Genomic DNA, 19,797 nt, shown 5'->3' on the forward strand with positions numbered 1-19,797 from the left:
CCTTCCCAAACATTACCCCCAGCAGCCCTCTCACTCCACCTTGCACATTGCTCTCCCCAGCAGATAAACACCATTTTTCCCTCCCCCACTCACTTGCATTGCATCAACCACATGCACCTCAGCTGCACCTCTCTCTGCAACTTGCTCCACACTGCCCCCAGCACTCACAGCATTCATTGCACTCACTCCCCCCTTCAGCCAAAGCAGCCTCATCACTCGCATGCATTGTATTAATTGCATTCACCTGCACCTCACTGCCCCCAGCACTCCCAAGCAGCTGCACACACATTAACAGTATGGTTATCATTATCAGTATGGTTCTCAGGATTATTTCCAACACTATTATATTGTGCAATGTCTGTAGCACTGCTACATTCAGCAACAGTTTTTGAACCCTCTGTTTCATTAAGCAGTTCAGTAACTTTAAGCAGAGTCTCAGCAGTCACTTTGCCTTCCTGCATCTCCTTAAACCTCTGCCGGTTTCCATAAAGCTCCTTCCATGGCTCAATAACATTCAGAATGTCTTTAATGTAAGTCTCGGTCTCCTTCAAATCCTTATGAAGGAAAGTCAACTCCCGTAAAACCTGGTTTCTCCTCTCTCCTTTCAGCGACTGCAGTTCATCTATCAGATTATCAATGTCTCTGTTTAAACAGTTTTGTTTATCTTCCAAACTCCTCAAGTCCTCCAATGCTTTAATAATAGTGTCATATTGTATCACAGTCTCACTCACTTTGGGAACATTCCCTTCACTCACTTCTGCTTTCCCCATGGGGGTCACAGTCATTACCTGCTCAGTGTCCAGGGCCACACGGTTTCCATGTTTCTCACTGGCAGCCGCCATTTTCCAGGTCACCCAGAGCACTTTCTGCAACCTCTAGGGCAGGGATCCCCAACCTTTTGAACCGGTGAGCAACATTCAGAGTAAAAGGTGTTGGAGAGCAACGCTAACCATGAAAAATGTTCTTGGGGTGCAAATAAGGGCTGTGATTGGCCATGTTAGTAGCCCTATGTGGATTGTCAGACTACATTGATTACTCTGTTTGGCAGGGCACCTGTTTTTATACAACCAAACTTTCCTCCAAACCTGGAATTCAAAAATAATCACCTTCTTTGAGGCCACTGGGAGCAAACATCCAAGGGATTGGAGAGCAACATGTTACTCACGAGCTACTGGTTGGGGATCACTGCTCTAGGGGCCACACTGCACTCAGGCTCCATGTTGTCTGTAGCCATCTCCTGGTTGGTCAGAGCACTTTCTGCAACCTCCAGGGCCACACTGCTCCTAAGCGCCTCACTGTCAGCAGCCATCTTGCAGCCATCAGACTCCACTCTCTCCTCCTGGCTTGGCCTCTGTTGTAGCTCCGCAGCTCCCTGCAGTCACTCCAACACCAGCCTCCAGTTCCACAGAGTCAGAGTCACTCTCGCATGGCCGCTTTGGAACAGCTTTTTCTTTTTCTTTCCTTTAATGGAGCAGGAAACCTTGCCCTTTGTTGTGCGTTCCACGGTCACCTCTATATTAGGATCAGTAGCCCTCCTGCTACTGCCCAAAACGGGTCTTCACTGAATAACTTGCAGGCATAGTCTCCTTCTTCCCCATGGAGTGGGGAAAGGTAATAAAAACAAAGCAGAAGTTTCTTCAATACTATCCCCCAGACCCAGCCGGCCTAGGAAAAGCCACAACTCAACAGAGCTCTCCAAACACCTCCTCACAGTAGCAGTAGTGATTAGAAAATGGCCTCTGGGAAGGGGGTGTGGCTGTGGGATAGCAGGTATATTGTAGGGAGAGATGGTGCCTATAGTAAGCAGTGGATAATAGTCTCTGGGAAGGGAGTGTGACTGTGGGATAGCAGGTATAGTAGGGAGAGATGGTGCCTATAGTAACAGTGGGATAATAGTCTCTGGAAAGGGAGTGTGACTGTAGCATAGCAGGTATAGTAGGGAGAGATGTTGCCTATAGTAACAGTGGGATACTTATTTCTGGAAAGGAGAGTGGCTGTGGATAGCAGGTATAGTAGGGAGAGATGGTGCCTATAGTAACAGTGGGAGAAATAGTCTCTGGGAAGGGAGTGTGACTGTGGGATAGCAGGTATAGTAGGGAGAGATGGTGTCTATAGTAACAGTGGATAATAGTCTCTGGGAAGGGAGTGTGACTGTGGGATAGCAGGTATAGTAGGGGAGAGATGGTGCCTATAGTAACAGTGGGATAATAGTCTCTGGAAAGGGAGTGTGACTGTAGCATAGCAGGTATAGTAGGGAGAGATGTTGCCTATAGTAACAGTGGGATACTAGTTTCTGGAAAGGGAGAGTGGCTGTGGGATAGCAGGTATAGTAGGGAGAGATGGTGCCTATAGTAACAGTGGGAGAATAGTCTCTGGGAGGGGAGTGTGACTGTGGGATAGCAGGTATAGTAGGGGAGAGATGGTGTCTATAGTAACAGTGGATAATAGTTTCTGGGAAGGGAATGTGACTGTGGGATAGCAGGTATAGTAGGGAGAGATGGTGGCCTATAGTAACAGTGGATAATAGTTTCTGGGAAGGGAATGTGACTGTGGGATAGCAGGTATATAGTAGGGAGAGAGATGTGGCCTATAGTAACAGGGGATAATAGTCTCTGGGAAGGGAGTGTGACTGTGGGATAGCAGGTATAGTAGGGAGAGATGGTGCCTATAGTAACAGTGGATAATAGTCTCTGGGAAGGGAGTGTGACTGTGGATAGCAGGTATAATGTAGGAGAGAGATGTGCCCTATAGTAACAGTGGATAATAGTTTCTGGAAGGGAATGTGACTGGTGGATAGCAGGTATAGTAGGGAGAGATGGTATCTATAGTAACAGTGGATTATAGTCTCTGGGAAGGGAGTGTGACTGTGGGATAGCAGGTATAGTAGGGAGAGATGGTGCCTATAGTAACAGTGGATAAATAGTCTCTGGGAAGGGGAGTGTGACTGTGGGATAGCAGGTATAGTAGGGAGAGATGGTGCCTATAGTAACAGTGGATAATAGTCTCTGGGAAGGGAGTGTGACTGTGGGATAGTAGGTATAGTAGGGAGAGATGGTGTCTACAGTAACAGTGGGGATAATAGTCTCTGGGAAGGGAGTGTGACTGTGGGATAGCAGGTATAGTAGGGAGAGATGGTGCCTATAGTAGCAGTAACATAATAGTCTCTGGAAAGGGACTTTATAGAACATTTCCCTAAAGAATCCTCACAGGAAAGCAGACTTTATAACTTGGCAATGGAAACACTACATAACTCACACTAAATTGAGTGCATAAGCATGGAAGCCAATTAAAAAATTAATGTAATTTGTCCAGCTCGATGTTCCTTGTGCCTGAGCATGTTGTATCCAGTTCTAAAGGACCTATTTTCTGAGTGGGTTTAAACCCACAGTTTTATCTGCCCTACTGTTAACCCAGCACTGTATATATGATTGGGTGAACCCTATTCCACCAGACTTACCTGTTTAAGACACACAGCTCGCTGTTGTAAGGATCCAGTTTTCTTCTGGCAATAATTGCTCCATCGCACACATGTTCTCCAGCATACTGTAAGCTTTGTTGCCAGGGCCAGGAGTGGGGGACTGCCTCTTCCACTTTTAGCAATGCTATTATATATAAATATGGGGGGGACCTGGGAAACTCCCACAGATGCTGTCTGAGAGTAAAAAGAGGAGATACAAGTGAGCTGGTGCTTATCTAACAGGTAGTATAAAGGGGCCCTAGGCACTGCAGGAAACCTCATATCTATGGCTGATATCTAAGGATCAAATCTATTGGCTTGAAGTTTCAGCTCTCAGTATAACAGTATACATATCCTTGACATATATACATATCCATATTTATATTTATACTGAGAGCCATCTAACATTATTTTAAAGATATGTTGTACATGTTCTCCCCAAGGGGTCCCTGTGATGCTGGGGGTTAGTAAAATGCCATCTTTGCACCAAAGCCAAAATTCAGTTGCAGAGGCTGCTTAAACATAGTGAGCAACGGTATTAATAAGAGATTATGGCTGGATCAATTTGGGTGTAATGTTGTAAAATTCACACCTGGTCTAGTAACAATAGCAACAAATAAGAAAGAGACATATACTGGTCGCTGGTTTTGCAATCTGATTGGTTGCCTATGGGTTTGAAAGCAAACACCCACTTTAGGTTACTTACTATACCTGGTGCAAATTCTGTGACTTATATTACATTACTCCACAAGTCCTTCCCAACAAGTATCCCTTCTTCACCAGCACTTCATCGCATAAGTTCAGGGACCTACTGGGAGCATTGCCCAATCACATGACTTACTATTTAATGATGAAGAGTAGAGAAAGGAACTTTTACTATAAATATTCTTATCTAAGGCAGAGAGAACATACAGGTGGAACATTATAGACTAGAATGTGGGGGCAAACAGTAGTGGGGCTGGGAGCTGTGCCCCCTGAGATTGCAATAACAGGCCCAAGTGTAGCTCATGCCATTGAGTGTACAAGTAAGACTTGTGCTGAATGCCTGTATAGTAGCCATAGTTAGGTTCCATAAAAGCCATTGTTATGCCTAAGCTCCCTTACCTTGGGCAGTTGTTTCCTTCTTGTTTGTGCTGGGCATGTTTCCTTGCCTACTGTCTTCAACTAAACCTGCAAATATGTTCAAACAAAAGAAGATAACTATTATTACTTATTGATAACTAGTAGAAGTCACACCTTTGCACATGCTGTGTAATCTACACATTCAGGTTTTAAGGTGGCCACACATGATAAGATCCACCACTTGGCAAAGTCGCCCAAAAAAGCAGATCTCTCTCCAATATGCCCACCAACAGCAAGGCGATATCGGTTAATCCGATTGTTTGACCCAAGGCCCGAAGAAAATGGACGCTGCGGTCCTCGATCACATCGAAAAATCAAACCTCCCCAATGAATATCTGGCAATTCTTTGGCCAGAGATCAACCGGGAAACTTGTCGGAAGCCCAATACACGGGCAGATAAGCTGCTGAATCAGTCTAAAAGGACCAATATTGGCAGCTTTAAAGGAACTGTTCAGTGTAAAATTTAAAAACTTGGGTAAATAGATAGGCTGTGCAAAATAAAAAATGTTTTCTAATATAGTTAGTTAGCCAAAAATGTAGTATATAAAGGCTGGAGTGACTGGATACCTAACGTTGTAGCTGAGGCTCTCTTGGTTTCCACTGATTGGTTACCAGGAAACTAACAAATCAGTAAACTTGAGGAGGGCGCATGGGTTTATTGATGTGCGGGTCGAGCTTTTCTCGACCCGTCTGCAACCTGACCTCCCACCACCTGCGCCCCCCGACTTCCGGGTCTTTTTATAGATGACATCAAAAAAGGGGCAGGGCGGAGTCTATAAAAAATCAACCTTGAAGTCGAAAGCCGGCATTAGGGTCATAACTGTTTGCTTTTGAATCTGAGCTGCATGCTGAGGATCAATAGCCAATCACAGAAACAGTTGTGTCCCCATGTGGGCCTCCTTAAAGTCGCTGACTGACTCCTACCTAAATACATCGGCTCATTTCACCTCCTTTTGACTTGAAATGGGAAAAGCCTCTTTACTGTTTTTTAAAGGCCAGGCTGATGCACGTGAACCCACAACCTCATGACCATTGACTTAATTAGGTGTAAAACTTATTGTATGCAAATAACACATCTTATCTGCATACTTGTATTAATTCCATCACATACCTAATTTTATATTATTTATTTTTCTAATATAAAACAGCAGCCCTGGTCAGCATACAATAGCAGGTCAACAAGCAGGGCAGCTCCAGTAGTACCTGTCCGTAACACTACAAGCTAAAGTTAAAAACAGGGCAAACATACTGACAGATTTTAATTGATGGCACATTGTTAGAAGAAGAGATTACGTACTGTTTGGGCTGACAAAAAGTGAAGGTCGCTCGGAACTTTATCATTGTCACGTTCATCTGTTGAAAACTTTATGTGCATCACAGCCGTAGTGCTATACACTGGAGCAGGAAGGGAAAACCCCACAGAAACGTTTCTACAGAAAAACAAAAAAGCCACTGATTGAACTAAGAGCATCAGCTAGTTACATTTATCAATTATATTTAATATTCTTTTAACGGCTTAGGCCTGTCTTTAGGGCAAGGGTGCAGGAATTTGCTCTGGGAGCCCATGTATCAGAGCATGAGACATGGGCCTTAGGGTTTAAACGTATTTAAAAATACAATGGACATTTCAGATTGTGTAACATCTTTCACTATAATAAACATCAGGATATGCACTAGGATGCACAATTTGTAATCGCTTTAGCTGTTGTTGATCTGCAAACTTCTAATATGGGATTCTGGGTTTGGTAGTTTAACAAAAAATTTGATGGGCTGCAAATTGGACATCCTGATTCATACTATCTCCCTACCGCGCAGCTGGGGCTCAGATTTTAGACATTGACAGAGGTTGCTTCTGTGTTCTCTAGGGCTGATGAACCCAAATATCCCTGTATTATAGATGGCTGCACATGTAGATGGAGTCAAATCGTTTGCTGCGCCTGGAGGTGTGGTAGTGAAGACAGAGGCCAGAGTTGGGCTGAGCCATTCCATGCCTCGTGACCCCGGGCAGCCCGAGCATCCTTGGCAGCATGGCCAGGAAACAAACAAATAAACACCAAAAACATAAATTAAATTTATGCCGGAAGTTTTTAAAAAAATCACATCTCTGCATCTCTGGGCGACTACCGCTGGGTCATTTAATATGCGGCGCTCAGCTGCCTCTGCCCAGGGAGGTATGAGATGGGAGACAAATGCTGCTACCCCTGCTTTGATTCTGCTTCGTGCCAGAGAGATACGGCCACTGCGATCACTTGTTACCAGGGGCTGCGAGTTGTAGTTCAGGCGCGCAGTGCAGGGGCACAGGCTTCATTCATATTCCTATTTGTTGCTTTATTTTCTGGGAGAAGGTTCTCTCTATCCTGGGGGTGTGATGAGAGCGGGCACCTAAACCTTTGGGTGTCAAGGCACATTGGGGGTGAGGGTTAACTCTCTCTGCCACAGAGGAGCTGCGTTTCCCATGTGACAGTTCATCTCAATGCAGAAGAAATAAAAAGTCCTCCATCCCCCATTGCGTGGTGAGCGAGGCCTCCTCTTGCGTCCCAGGTTTTCCTCAGTGCAGATAGTTACAGTGTGTAGTATGAGTGGCGCGGCAGTGAGAGCAATGAGGGTTAAACGCTGATTAGCTGCATGTCGCAAGGGGGGTCTAGTCTCAGTGAATATGTGCCACTCCGGTTGGGGCTGCTAGACATCGTGCGATTAGTCGCTGCGGGCGTGCAATGTGGGCAGGGGACTCTGAGAAGTCAAGTGGCTACTGAATTATCTGCTCTCTTTCTATAATAGATATAATACTTACTGTCGTGTCGTTTAGTAGTCAGGGGATGTAGGCGTTTCTCATATGTGCATTATCGTATGACTGGTGTGATCAGGAAGGTCTGCTCGCTCTGCAATCTGGGGGGAGGGGGAAAACGACAGGCCGACTGCCGTATTGTGTTCTCATCTGGATATGCTTTCTCATACAGGAGACAATTCCGTAAACATTAACCCTTCTGCCCTGGCAGCCTGCAGGTTCATGCTTTTGCTGGCCTATTCTGATTGTTGCCGGGCGTGCTGTGGTGCATTGGCGTGTTCATTTACGAAGATATTAGAGGTTGCGACTACACTAGGTATTATTATATATATATATAAATAGAACGCGTGTCTTTGTTCGTGTTGACGCGAGCTGTTAAGAATTAATAGGTGGGTTAACTTGGGCGCTCTCTGCTGGTGTACTTGATACAGACAGAGAACTAACTGTTTCCAGGCAACAGCACATAGACGGTTATGGATTAGGGAGGGGTTGCTACTTTGACTCCCCAGCTTTGGTTCCTGGGAAATGCTGTGGATCTGTAGGTTATAACAACGCATAAGTGATATATGAAGACGAAAAGGACAATGCTGGCGGTTAGAAGTTAGGATATTTACAAGTAGGGAGATGCAGATCAATTTTGCGGTATCACACGGCCCGGAGCACACGCGACCCTGATATCTCATTGTTCCTATCTAGGAGGTGCCTCCCAAGGTGGGCGGGGCTGATGGGTTGTTTTTAAGAAGGCAAGTAAATAGGCACTGATGAAGAATGTTTATGGACGAAGAGTCTTTACAAAGCCTGTTTGAAGATAATGATTTGAAGAGGAGTTCAATGATAGGTGCCCCTGCGCCATTAATGTGGCCAGGCCGGTACTAGCACATTACACTGGGCGACACATATGGACAGACGGCGGAAGCTAGCAAGCTCGAGTCCACGTTGCCAGCCAACCATAGCCGTGTGAAATGTCCATGAACCAATAGCAGAGTCATGGATCCACCAAACCTTTGATCGGCGCAGTGGAGCAGTGAGGTGGAGATGTTGGGCCCTTGAATTGTGAAACTTCTGGTGTGGAGTGATGAAAACTCGAGGAACCGAGAGCCACCATCTCAGAGTAACGTGCGCATACTGTCGAGATAGTCCAATCGACAGACGAATTCCTCCTTTTAAATATGAGCGAGGCTACAGATGGATACCTTATACGTCCAACTAAGATTGGGTTTGTGTAAGTTCCGCAGGAAATTCCTGTACCGTACCCGAGCAACTAGTTTGTGAATAATCTCTCTCTAAGACTCCGGATTGATGCGTGAGAGCCCAATATATTGTGTTGCTGTACTTGTGGCGCTGTAGAAGGGTCCTGGGAATCAATAAGTGCCTTTGCAGAAACAAAAAGTGAAGAAGAGTGCTCTCAAAGTCAGTAACTTTTATCTATTCATAAATCTCATTCACGCAAGTGCTTTGTACCATCTCACCTGTACTCTCCTGGCGGAGTCGCCCACTCATTTTTACTTTACAAGCTTTTCTTTTTCACTGGCACAGATCTTAGATTCATCTCGTGATGCTAGCAAAGAGCGTAGATCAGAGAGTAATATTGTATCCTGTGAAAAGTCAGTGCACGATAGGCATCTGGACAGTGGAAAGCTCCAGTTGGAATATATATACAGTATGGATCGTTATAGCCAGAATGCTCGGACCTGGGGATTTGCTCGCCGATAAGGGGTCTTTATGTAACTTGGCATTCTTCATGTCTTAAGTGCTACTAAAAATTATGTAAACATTAAACTCATCACCAATAGGGGTCTGGTTTTTGCTTAACAATATAAGGATTAATTATCATCTTATTGGGATGTGCCAAGACAAGGTACTGTTTAATTTATTACACAGAAAAAAGTGGAAATCATTTAAAAATGTTGGATTATAGATTATACTAGAGTCTATGGGAGAGGCCTTCCGTAATTCGGAGCTTTCTGGATTCAATGGGTTTGGCCGGATAATGAATCCCATACCTGTATATTACATATATTTATAAAAGCATATCTCTATGTGCATTTGCTCAAATCACTTTTCAACAATACTTCAATGGCGGAGGATTTTGCCCAGGTAATGCACACTGAGCATATTCTTACTATTACCAAAACTCTCACTCAAAAACAGTTAAAAGGATTTGGTTTGCTCTACCTCAATATATACCACACACGACAGCAGCGGTGACAAACTGCCATATTGCCTTACACCATGGCGCCCGAAAACCATGTTGGCTCAAGACTCTGTTCTGGAAATAATGACCTTTTCTCTAGACTGTTTCTTTATCCTCGCAGCTGTGATTCCTAAGGAAACTAACCGTTCGCGTGGGCTGTTTGATATGGAATTGTTGCTCATATGTGGATCATTTACAGTGGATAGAGAGCCCTTCTCAGGTGTAGTGTGGCCATTTGGGCAGAGCATGGCCTTTCTTGTAACTTTGCGGAGTTGTGCTGAGGGATACCTGCTGTCCTCAATGTCGACCACTAAGTGACCTGTTCATGCGTTCTCCAGCGAGATAATGACATTACATGCGCTCTCAGTCGGCTTATAGATTAAGATTTTCAGTTAAGCCCGAGAACAATGTAACCGACCAGTGGTTACTCCCTGTAGCCTATTATAATTTTAAACACCTAATAATGTAGCTATTGCATTAATCCAATATTGAATTCGGGCCTTCAGAAAAAATTCCTATACAGGGAATGGTTCCTATTGCGGCATCAAAGTGGAAGTAAGGAAAAGGCTTAAAATTAGTAGACTTTATCAGAAAAGGTCTATTATTACCCATAGCACCAGTAAGACATCTCGAAACCGTAATGCTGCTCTGCAAGGAACAACATGCATTCTTCCTTTTATTGGTACACATGACTTCTGTATCAGACTTCCTGCTTTTTCAGCATAAACCTCCAGGGCAGTGGACTTATAGAGCATCTAGTGTGTTCAGGATTGTCGCCGTGCGCCCTCCCTTGCGTTGTGACTTCGCAGAGTCTCTTCAGGGAGTCTCAGAATAAAGGCAGCAGCGCGCACAAGAGACTCAGAATGCAATAAGTGGCGAGTCTCTCCACACCATTAGTGTGCTATATGGCAGCATCGTATCCTAAACAACAGAGACAGTTGTGTCTAGAGGCTGTGTTACTCAGAGCCTAGTAAGCGTAAAGACATGCGTGGCAGAATAGATAGATGGCTTGTAATCTGTTTATAGCGTCTCTCAGCTTGCTATAGTTATGAGTTGACTTTGAGTTCCGCTCTACTAACCTGTAAGTCGCCACAAAACCTGGGTGAGCCTTTCCCTTCTTCCTCTGTTTAGAATGCCTAACATCCTGGCTCGCAAACTGTGTGTCTAGACCTCGATCCAACATGTGTGAAAGTGCTCAGGTCACTAAGCAGAATGTGTATGGCCCACTCACCCGTTGACAAGAATCACTAAATGTCGAATAGTTGAGAATCTCTCAGAAATACAAGAATATTGACAAGAAACACACAAACCACACATTAAACAAGCGCCTGATATTAGATTATCTCCCCTTACTACAACCTTATGTTCCTCAATTGAATTCCACGGCGCATTATGATTATAGAAACCAACTCTGAGCGACCGCTGTTGGTGCATGTTTACAGCTGTAAGCTGATGCGAATGTCATGTTTTTGATCAGTGCAGACTTTAATGAGATGTGCGAACATGGCTCCTCCTCTTAAGGCTCGGCCCGTGCTAACGCTGCTAGAGATTCGGCAGAATTGTTTCTACTACTCCTCTCAGCCCTTGATGATCTTCTTAGGCGGCAGTTGGAACGGTGGACAATGACTAGGACTGGCTGTTGATGTGGAGCAACGTATTCCTTCCATGACAACTTGTCCTACCCTTCTTCTCCGAATGATACCTTCTTCAGGCAGGACTCCATACGAAGGACAGCACAAATTTTTAGGTGACCTGTGAAATACTCAATCCTCCTTACGAATTTCATGTGTGGAATATTTCGCATTAGTTCTCATTAATAAGACTGTGTTACCCTCTAGTCCCACTCTGCTGTGAACCATTAGCTTACACTTCTGAATTATAGATATAAATAAAATATGTGAATGCGGCGCATAGCTATCAATATCATCAAGTCATAAGGTGTGCTATCATCATCTATCTTTCCCTCTATCTCTTTATACTGTGCTATCTATCTATCAATTATCATCTAGTTATTCATTCTATCTATCCAATCTCTATATTTTTAGTCAATCATCTATCTGTATCTTCTTTACGTACAATCTATTATCTAATTCAAATCATCTATCTATCTTCTCCTCTTTCTCTATCTAATCTATCGACCTCCAGTGTCTATCCTGATCATATTTAGCTATCTAATCTATATCATGTTTCTATCATCTATCTATCCTCTATCATCTATCTATTTATCTATAATCTATCTTGATTTGAGACCCATAGTATTACACATTATACAAATCTTCTCCAAAAGTGATCCCCAACCCAAGATTCCCCACCACCATCCCAAACTGGTAAACAAGGATATCAGTGCTATTCCAGTAGAATATGGGGGAATCTGCGCTCAGCCCAACAATGGTTATGCAGTGAATGCCTCAATCCTCTTGTATGGATGTACCGTGCATCCAAAGGTATCAATCTTAGTAGAAAGTAGTAAAAGGAGAGCACTCAAAATTGCAGATTTAACTGCTTTTGCTTATTTATTTCATTCTGTGAAACACAACATGTTTCGGGCCCAAGAAAGCTTTCTTGGGCCCGAAACATGTTGTGTTTCACAGAATGAAATAAATAAGCAAAAGCAGTTAAATCTGCAATTTTGAGTGCTCTCCTTTTACTACTTTCTACTAAGATTGATATCAGTGCTATATCTACATGTCTATAAGGCTAAGAGGGACAAGGTAAGGTCCTGTGATTTTCCCACACCCTCTCCTGACTGCACCATAGTGCACATGGCCTGTAATCTCACAGTAGTGGGGCCCATAGTTATACTGTTATGCCCCTGAGACATAGACACTGATTATATACATAAAATAGATCATATCCACTCTGCATTCATCTATATTTCCCTGAAAACACACATATCCCTGCCTGCATCTCATGGGACACATTTAAAGTCTGCAGTAGAAAACCCTCTATTTATATTTAGGAGGTATTTAAATAACATACACATCCCCCTGAAATCTCCCCATTATCCCAAATTTGTACAGACAAGGGGCATGGTGAGGGCAGACTGTGGAAGTGGATATAGGAGTTGCCAACAAGTGTTAATAAGAAAATGTGGGGAGTTCCATGTCTGCAAGCGCAGGTACAATGTACAGTGACACGAGCTGGGACCGACTCACCAGTTGTTTGATTGAAGCCTCGGTGGTTGGGCTTCTCTAATCAGGTGCTCCACCGGGTATTCATCTGCGTATGCTAAAAGTGAAAAACATATATATCAGGCCCATCCAACATCTCTAGAAGTTAGTTATTTAATCTACAGAAAACATTCTTTTTTTGCTGGAAATTGCAAATCACCCCAAATTCCTCCCATTCTGATATAGAACCTCTGCTGCTCAATGTATAAATAAAGTAGCCACAATTGTTGTGATTCACTTACGTGGTTTTCCCTCGGCCATTTCGATGGCGGTTATGCCCAGCGACCAGATGTCACACTGCAAAAGACACACAAAGAGCATTAGAAGGAGAGAATTGGGTTAGTGGCTGTTTAATAAAATATAAGTAAAAAGGCTACACTTATACAACTCTCTTTTAGAAACATATACATATATTATCATGGGTGCAAAAGTACACGCCATTCTCCTTAGCTCAATTATGGCCAAAACAGAACAGAACACAACTTCTAAAATAGCCCAATGCACCGCCTCGTAAATGAACACAATATAAAAGTGTAAAAATGCTTTATTATATATAAACGTGTATACAGTAATACATCTCCATTACAAACAATAGCAGTTACATAACACCAGAGTCACATTGCAAATGAGCAAATATATTAAAGCAGACACATTGTGCAAACTGTTAAGAAACCCAACATTTCAGGAAAACTCTTTTTCTCTCCATGAGAAAATGACTGCGTCTATGTCCCATTAGGACTGATAAGTAAATGCTCGGTGTTGTTACAAGTATTATAAGTACAACATACTTTGGTGTCGTACGCCAGGCGCTGGCCCTTCTGCCTTATGGCCTCGGGTGCCATCCAATGTGCAGTCCCGTCTGCTTCGTGGCACAATCCAGTCTGGGGGTCCAGGTCCCAGCTGTTTCCAAAGTCGACTGAAATGACAAATACAAACGGTTAATGGAAAATAACTTGTTTAACCACAATAAGATAGAAACCTGAATTATGAAAGCCCCTGACTCCATATTCACGTTAGCTCCCCATCATCCATTACTCTTATAACTGTAAGTTTTACTCACTGGTCTTCACTTTGGCCGTCTCTGTGAGCATGATGTTCAGGCTCTTGATGTCTCTATGAACGGCCCGGTTCTTGTGGATGTGGTGCAGCCCCTGGGGAGATTGAGATGTAGGTTATAAGACTATAACAGACATAAGAATAAACATTACCACAAAGAGATTGTATATATATAATTTTATGCAATTAAAGAAGAGCATTAAGGGGTAAATCTGGCCTTACCTTTAAAAACCTCCTTGCAGACATAGCCAATCCAGGTCTCCTTCAGGATTGGCCATTGGTCCTGCTGATGAGGGTGTGGAGAGAGCCGCCACCCACAGTACTCGAGAACAATCTGCAATATATAGAAATTATTTAAGGTCATGTATTCTATCACTTCCAGTGGAGATTGAGAGGAATGACACGATACAGTAAATCATTTCTTACTTCCAAGTGCTCCGATGAGCACTCCGTGAGTGGAGCCCTGTAGTAAGCCTCCCATAGTAAGAGGCGATGTTCTTGTGGTCCTCCGAACTGCTGGAGAAACTTCAGCTCCCTCATGACTGACTCTTCATCCTGGAGTGGAATAATAGAAATCCCTTTAGGTCACATAGGCAACTACACAAATAGGATTGATATAATAGAGATTGGAATTATAAAGATACAGTACTCGGCTGATGTTGGCGATCTTCACCGCTACCACGCCTCTTCGATGGTGTCGTCCCTGTAATACAGACAGAAAGGTTGACTTATATACAAGTAGGAAAGAGAGGGTCTAATGCAGCCCCCAAACCAGAAGCTTGATATGTCTGCCTAAATCATTGTGTGATTGTGTCTAGTGATCACAATCTTGTTCAGTTCCCCTACTCTAATTGGTTGGTCTCTTACCTTGTAGACGTCTCCGGTGCCGCCTTCTCCAAGAAGCACATCCTTGGTCAGCCGACCATCAGGAGGCTGGAAAAGAAAAAAGAAGGATTTTATTGATAACATAATATTCCCCAGGGTACAAAACATGTCTCACTTCCGGCAGTAGCGGCCAGTGTTTTACCCTCCTTTCTACTCACCTTATAAATCTCAGAGAGGGATCTGGATTCCGCCTGTGGCTGAAGGAGAAGAGAAAAATTCAATTACATTCTATACTTTGTTCTCTATACAGCAAAACCCTAAATTCAGATAAAACAGTAGCAGTTGCCTTACCTTCCTCCAGGGGGCGCAGAATATCATTGCGCCCAGGTTTTTTAGCTCTTAAAAGAGCTGTTGGTTTAAAAAGTCGATATCAGCTGACGTCAAAGGAAGATGGTTTTTCCAAACGCCAAAAATCAGATGGAATTTTGCTGAATATCTCTATATAACAATCACTGCTAAATCGCTTGGAAAATCGCTTCGAAAACGCTATAAAAACGCTTCGTCGCTTGGAAATTTCACTGTGTGGAGACATAGAAAGAAAGAAGAGATTGTCAGCTCACATGCACCAGCCCTCTCTGCTATACGTATCAGGATTCACAGGTTGCAGCATTTCCCTGTATTGGCACCATCAATTCTTCCCTCTATTATAATATGAAGCCCAGTCCCTACTGAAATACAGACTCTAAACATCATGATATCACAGAAAAAGGACTAGTACAGGCAGCAGGTCTGACAAGGGATGCTGGGATTTGTATTTTATTAAGTGCAATAAGACTACAGGCTACAGGTCTGACAAGGGATGCTGGGATTTGTATGTCAGTAACAGTTAGAAGACCACAGGCTGCAGGTTTGACAAGGGATGCTGGGATTTGTAGGTCAGTAACAGCTAAAAGACCACAGGTTGCTGGTCTGACAAGGGATGCTGGGATTTGTAGGTCAGTAACAGCTAAAAGACCACAGGTTGCTGGTCTGACAAGGGATGCTGGGATTTGTGGTTCAGTAATAGTTAGAAAACCATAAGCTGCTGGTCTGGCAAGGGATGCTGGGATTTGTACTATAGGCTGGTTTGACAAGGGATTCTGGAATTTGTACTATAGGCTAAAGGTCTGACAAGGGATGCTGGGATTTGTAGTTTATTAAGTACAATAAGACTACAGGCTGCAGGTCTGGCAAGGGATGCTGGGATTTGTATTATAGTCTACAGGTCTTACAAGGGATGCTGGGATTTGTACTATAGGCTACAGGTCTGACAAGGGATGCTGGGATTTGTTTTTTAGGCTACAGGTCTGACAAGGGATGCTGGGATTTGTACTATAGGCTAAAGTTCTGACAAAGGATGCTGGGATTTGTACTATAGGCTACAGGTCTGACAAGGGATGCTCGGATTTGTACTATAGGCTACAGGTCTGACAGGGGATGCTGGGATTTGTACTATAGGCTACAGGTCTGACAAGGGATGCTGGGATTTTTACTATAGGATACAGGTCTGACAAGGGATGCTGGGATTTTTACTACAGGCTGCAGGTCTGAAAAGGGATGCTGGGATTTTTACTACAGGCTGCAGGTCTGACAAGGGATGCTGGGATTTGTACTATAGGCTACAGGTCTGACAAGGGATGCTGGGATTTGTTCTTTAGGCTACAGGTCTGACAAGGGATGCTGGGATTTGTAGGTCAGTAACAGTTAGAAGACCACAGGCTGCAGGTCTGACAAGGGATGCTGGGATTTGTAGGTCAGTAAGAAAGGTCTGACAAGGGATGCTGGGATTTGTCGGTCAGTAACAGTAAGAAGACTACAGGTCTGACAAGGGATGCTGGGATTTGTACTATAGGCTACAGGTATTACAAGGAATTCTGGGATTTTTAATATAGGCTACAGGTCTGACAAGGGATGCTGGGATTTTTACTATAGGCTACAGGTCTGACAAGGAATGCTGGGATTTGTAGGTCAGTAACAGTAAGAAGACTACAGGTCTGACAAGGGATGCTGGGATTTGTAGGTCAGTAACAGTAAGTAGACTACAGGTCTGACAAGGCATGCTGGGATTTGTAGGTCAGTAACAGTAAGAAGACTACAGGTCTGACAAGGGATACCGGATTTGTAGGTCAGTACAGTAAGGACTACAGGTCTGACAAGGCATGCTGGGATTTGTAGGTCAGTAACAGTAAGAACTACAGGTCTGACAAGGGATGCTGGGATTTGTAGGTCAGTACAGTAAGAAAACTAGGTCTGACAAGGATGCTGGGATTTGTAGGTCAGTAACAGTTAGAAGACTACAGGTCTGACAAGGGATGCTGGGATTTGTACTATAGGCTACAGGTCTGACAAGGGATGCTGGGATTTGTACTATAGGCTACAGGTCTGACAAGGATGCTGGGATTTGTACTATAGGCTACAGGTCTGACAAGGGATGCTGGGATTTGTACTATAGGCTGCAGGTCTGACAAGGGATGCTGGGATTTGTAGGTCAGTAACAGTACTACAGGTCTGACAAGGGATACTGGGATTTGTACTAAGGCTACAGGTCTGACAAGGGATGCTGGGATTTGTAGATCAGTAACAGACGACTAAAGGCTACAGGTCTGTCAAGGGCTAGACCACAAGCTGCTGGTCTGAAAAGGGATGCTGGGATTTGTAGTTCATTAAGATCTAGAAGACTACAGGCTACAGGTCTGACAATGGATGCTGGGATTTGTACTATAGGCTACAGGTCTGACAAGGGATGCTGGGATTTGTACTACAGGCTACAGGTCTGACAAGGGATGCTGGGATTTGTACTACAGGCTACAGGTCTGACAAGGGATGCTGGGATTTGTACTACAGGCTGCAGGTCTGACAAGGGATGCTGGGATTTGTACTATAGGCTACAGGTCTGACAAGGGATGCTGGGATTTGTACTATAGGCTGCAGGTCTGACAGGGATGCTGGGATTTGCTACTATAGGCTACAGGTCTGACAAGGATGCTGGGATTTGTACTATAGGCTGCAGGTCTGACAAGGGATGCTGGATTTGTACTATAGGCTGCAGGTCTGACAAGGGATGCTGGGATTTGTAGGTCAGTAACAGTTTAGAAGACTACAGGTCTGACAAGGGGATACTGGGATTTGTACTATAGGCTACAGGTCTGACAAGGGATGCTGGGATTTGTACTATAGGCTACAGGTCTGACAAGGGATGCTGGGATTTGTACTATAGGCTGCAGGTCTGACAAGGGATGCTGGGATTTGTAGGTCAGTAACAGTTAGAAGACTACAGGTCTGACAAGGGATACTGGGATTTGTACTATAGGCTGCAGGTCTGACAAGGGATGCTGGGATTTGTACTATAGGCTACAGGTCTGACAAGGGATGCTGGGATTTGTACTATAGGCTACAGGTCTGACAAGGGATGCTGGGATTTGTACTATAGGCTGCAGGTCTGACAAGGGATGCTGGGATTTGTAGGTCAGTAACAGTTAGAAGACTACAGGTCTGACAAGGGATACTGGGATTTGTACTATAGGCTACAGGTCTGACAAGGGATGCTGGGATTTGTAGATCAGTAACAGACGACTAAAGGCTACAGGTCTGTCAAGGGCTAGACCACAAGCTGCTGGTCTGAAAAGGGATGCTGGGATTTGTAGTTCATTAAGATCTAGAAGACTACAGGCTACAGGTCTGACAATGGATGCTGGGATTTGTACTATAGGCTGCAGGTCTGACAAGGGATGCTGGGATTTGTTGTTCATTAAGAGCTAGAAGACTACAGGCTGCAGGTGTGACAAGGGATGCTGGGACATTCAGCATTTTCCTTTAAAGCTTTTTAAGAAGTCAGTTTTATATACAAAGTAAGATGCAACAAGAAATATGGAAATTAATAGTATTGGAGGAGAAACACCAAGTGGCCAACTGTCAACTGTCACTCCAAACACTGGGTGACCCCTGTTATATGGGAACATGGGGGATTTCAGACTTTTCCCCTAAATAATTGCTTTACTATCACTGAAAAAGCTTTTTAAGAAGTAAATGTTATATACAAAGTGAGATATAGAGAGGAATATAAACATTAGAGGAGAAACCTGAACAGCAAGTGGCCAACTGTCAACTGTCACTCCAAACACTGGGTGACCCCTGTTAAATGGGAACATGGGAGATTTCAGACTTTTCCCCTTAATCATTTCTTAACTTTCCCTTAAAGCTTTTTTAAGAAGTAAATGTTATATACAAAGTGAGATACAGAGAGAAATATGAAGATTAATAGCATTAGAGGAGAAACCTGAACAGCAAGTGGCCGTCACTCCAGATGTTGCCATAGTGACCCCTGTTATATATTAACATAGGAGATTTCTGACTTTTTATTATTTCTTAACTTGCATTTCTGACTTTTCATTATTTCTTAAATTGCACTTATTTTAAATATAAAGCAATTGGAATGCCAAACGTTATTTTATTCTTTCTGTATTTAGCCTGACAGGTGTGTAGTCTCCCTGCATCCCTGTTCCTTCCCCCAACCCCAACTCTCCTATAATCTATTAAAATGACAAAACCAAGGCTAATATCCCATGCGCTACCTAGTGACTCAATTTAGTAGTGATTTTCTTCATTTATATCATTATAATTCATTTATTCCCATAAATTGTCCCCCCAGTGTGTGCTGTGCATCCACTTACCTCTGATCCCAGAAATGAAAGTGAGAAATCCGTTATTTAACTGTCAGTTAGTCGTGCGGCCAAATGCCAGGATGTACTTCTGTGTATTTATCCTGAGTTGTCTGTAGTCTGCCTGTTTCCCCATTCCTCCCATAATGATATTTTCTATTAGAATATACACAAAAGCCAGGCTAATATCCCAGGCACTAGCCAGTGTCACACTCAAATAGTCATTTCTTTCATTTCTGCCATTATTTCCCTTAATGCCCCCGTGTATCAATGCTCCACTCTGACAAGATCTGACAAGGGATGCTGGGATCTCTAGGTCAGTAACAGTTAGAAAACCACAAGCTGCTGGTCTGGCAAGGGATGCTGGGATTTGTAGTTCATTAAGAGCTAGAAGACTACAGGCTACAGGTCTGACAAGGGATGCTGGGATTTGTACTATAGGCTACAGGTCTGACAAGGGATGCTGGGATTTGTAGTTCATTAAGAGCTAG

General features: G+C 43.6%; 2 protein-coding genes across 3 annotated transcripts in view; both read right to left on the reverse strand.

Moving 5' to 3' along the window:
• The window catches only part of ovch2.S (ovochymase 2 (gene/pseudogene) S homeolog), a 115,145-nt gene that overhangs the window by 16,583 nt on the left and 78,765 nt on the right, over positions 1 to 19,797 (reverse strand).
• LOC121393172 (serine/threonine-protein kinase 4-like) lies at positions 12,224 to 19,668 on the reverse strand. 2 transcript variants are annotated; one of them, XM_041560917.1, is made up of 4 exons: positions 13,789 to 13,917; positions 13,517 to 13,644; positions 12,971 to 13,025; positions 12,224 to 12,786 (listed from the first exon to the last, which is right to left on the reverse strand). In XM_041560917.1, exons 1-4 carry the CDS (start codon positions 13,817 to 13,819, stop codon positions 12,710 to 12,712), a joined length of 291 nt encoding a protein of 96 aa, XP_041416851.1. In that variant the 5' UTR covers positions 13,820 to 13,917; the 3' UTR covers positions 12,224 to 12,709. The 2 variants fall into 2 exon arrangements, 1 of the variants encoding a protein (XP_041416851.1); XR_005960793.1 differs by lacking the exons at positions 13,517 to 13,644; positions 13,789 to 13,917 and adding an exon at positions 19,319 to 19,668 and having other exon boundaries at positions 12,712 to 12,786.

The sequence above is a fragment of the Xenopus laevis genome, chromosome 4S (genome assembly GCF_017654675.1).
Source record: "Xenopus laevis strain J_2021 chromosome 4S, Xenopus_laevis_v10.1, whole genome shotgun sequence".
In the NCBI taxonomy this organism is placed as follows: domain Eukaryota; kingdom Metazoa; phylum Chordata; class Amphibia; order Anura; family Pipidae; genus Xenopus; species Xenopus laevis.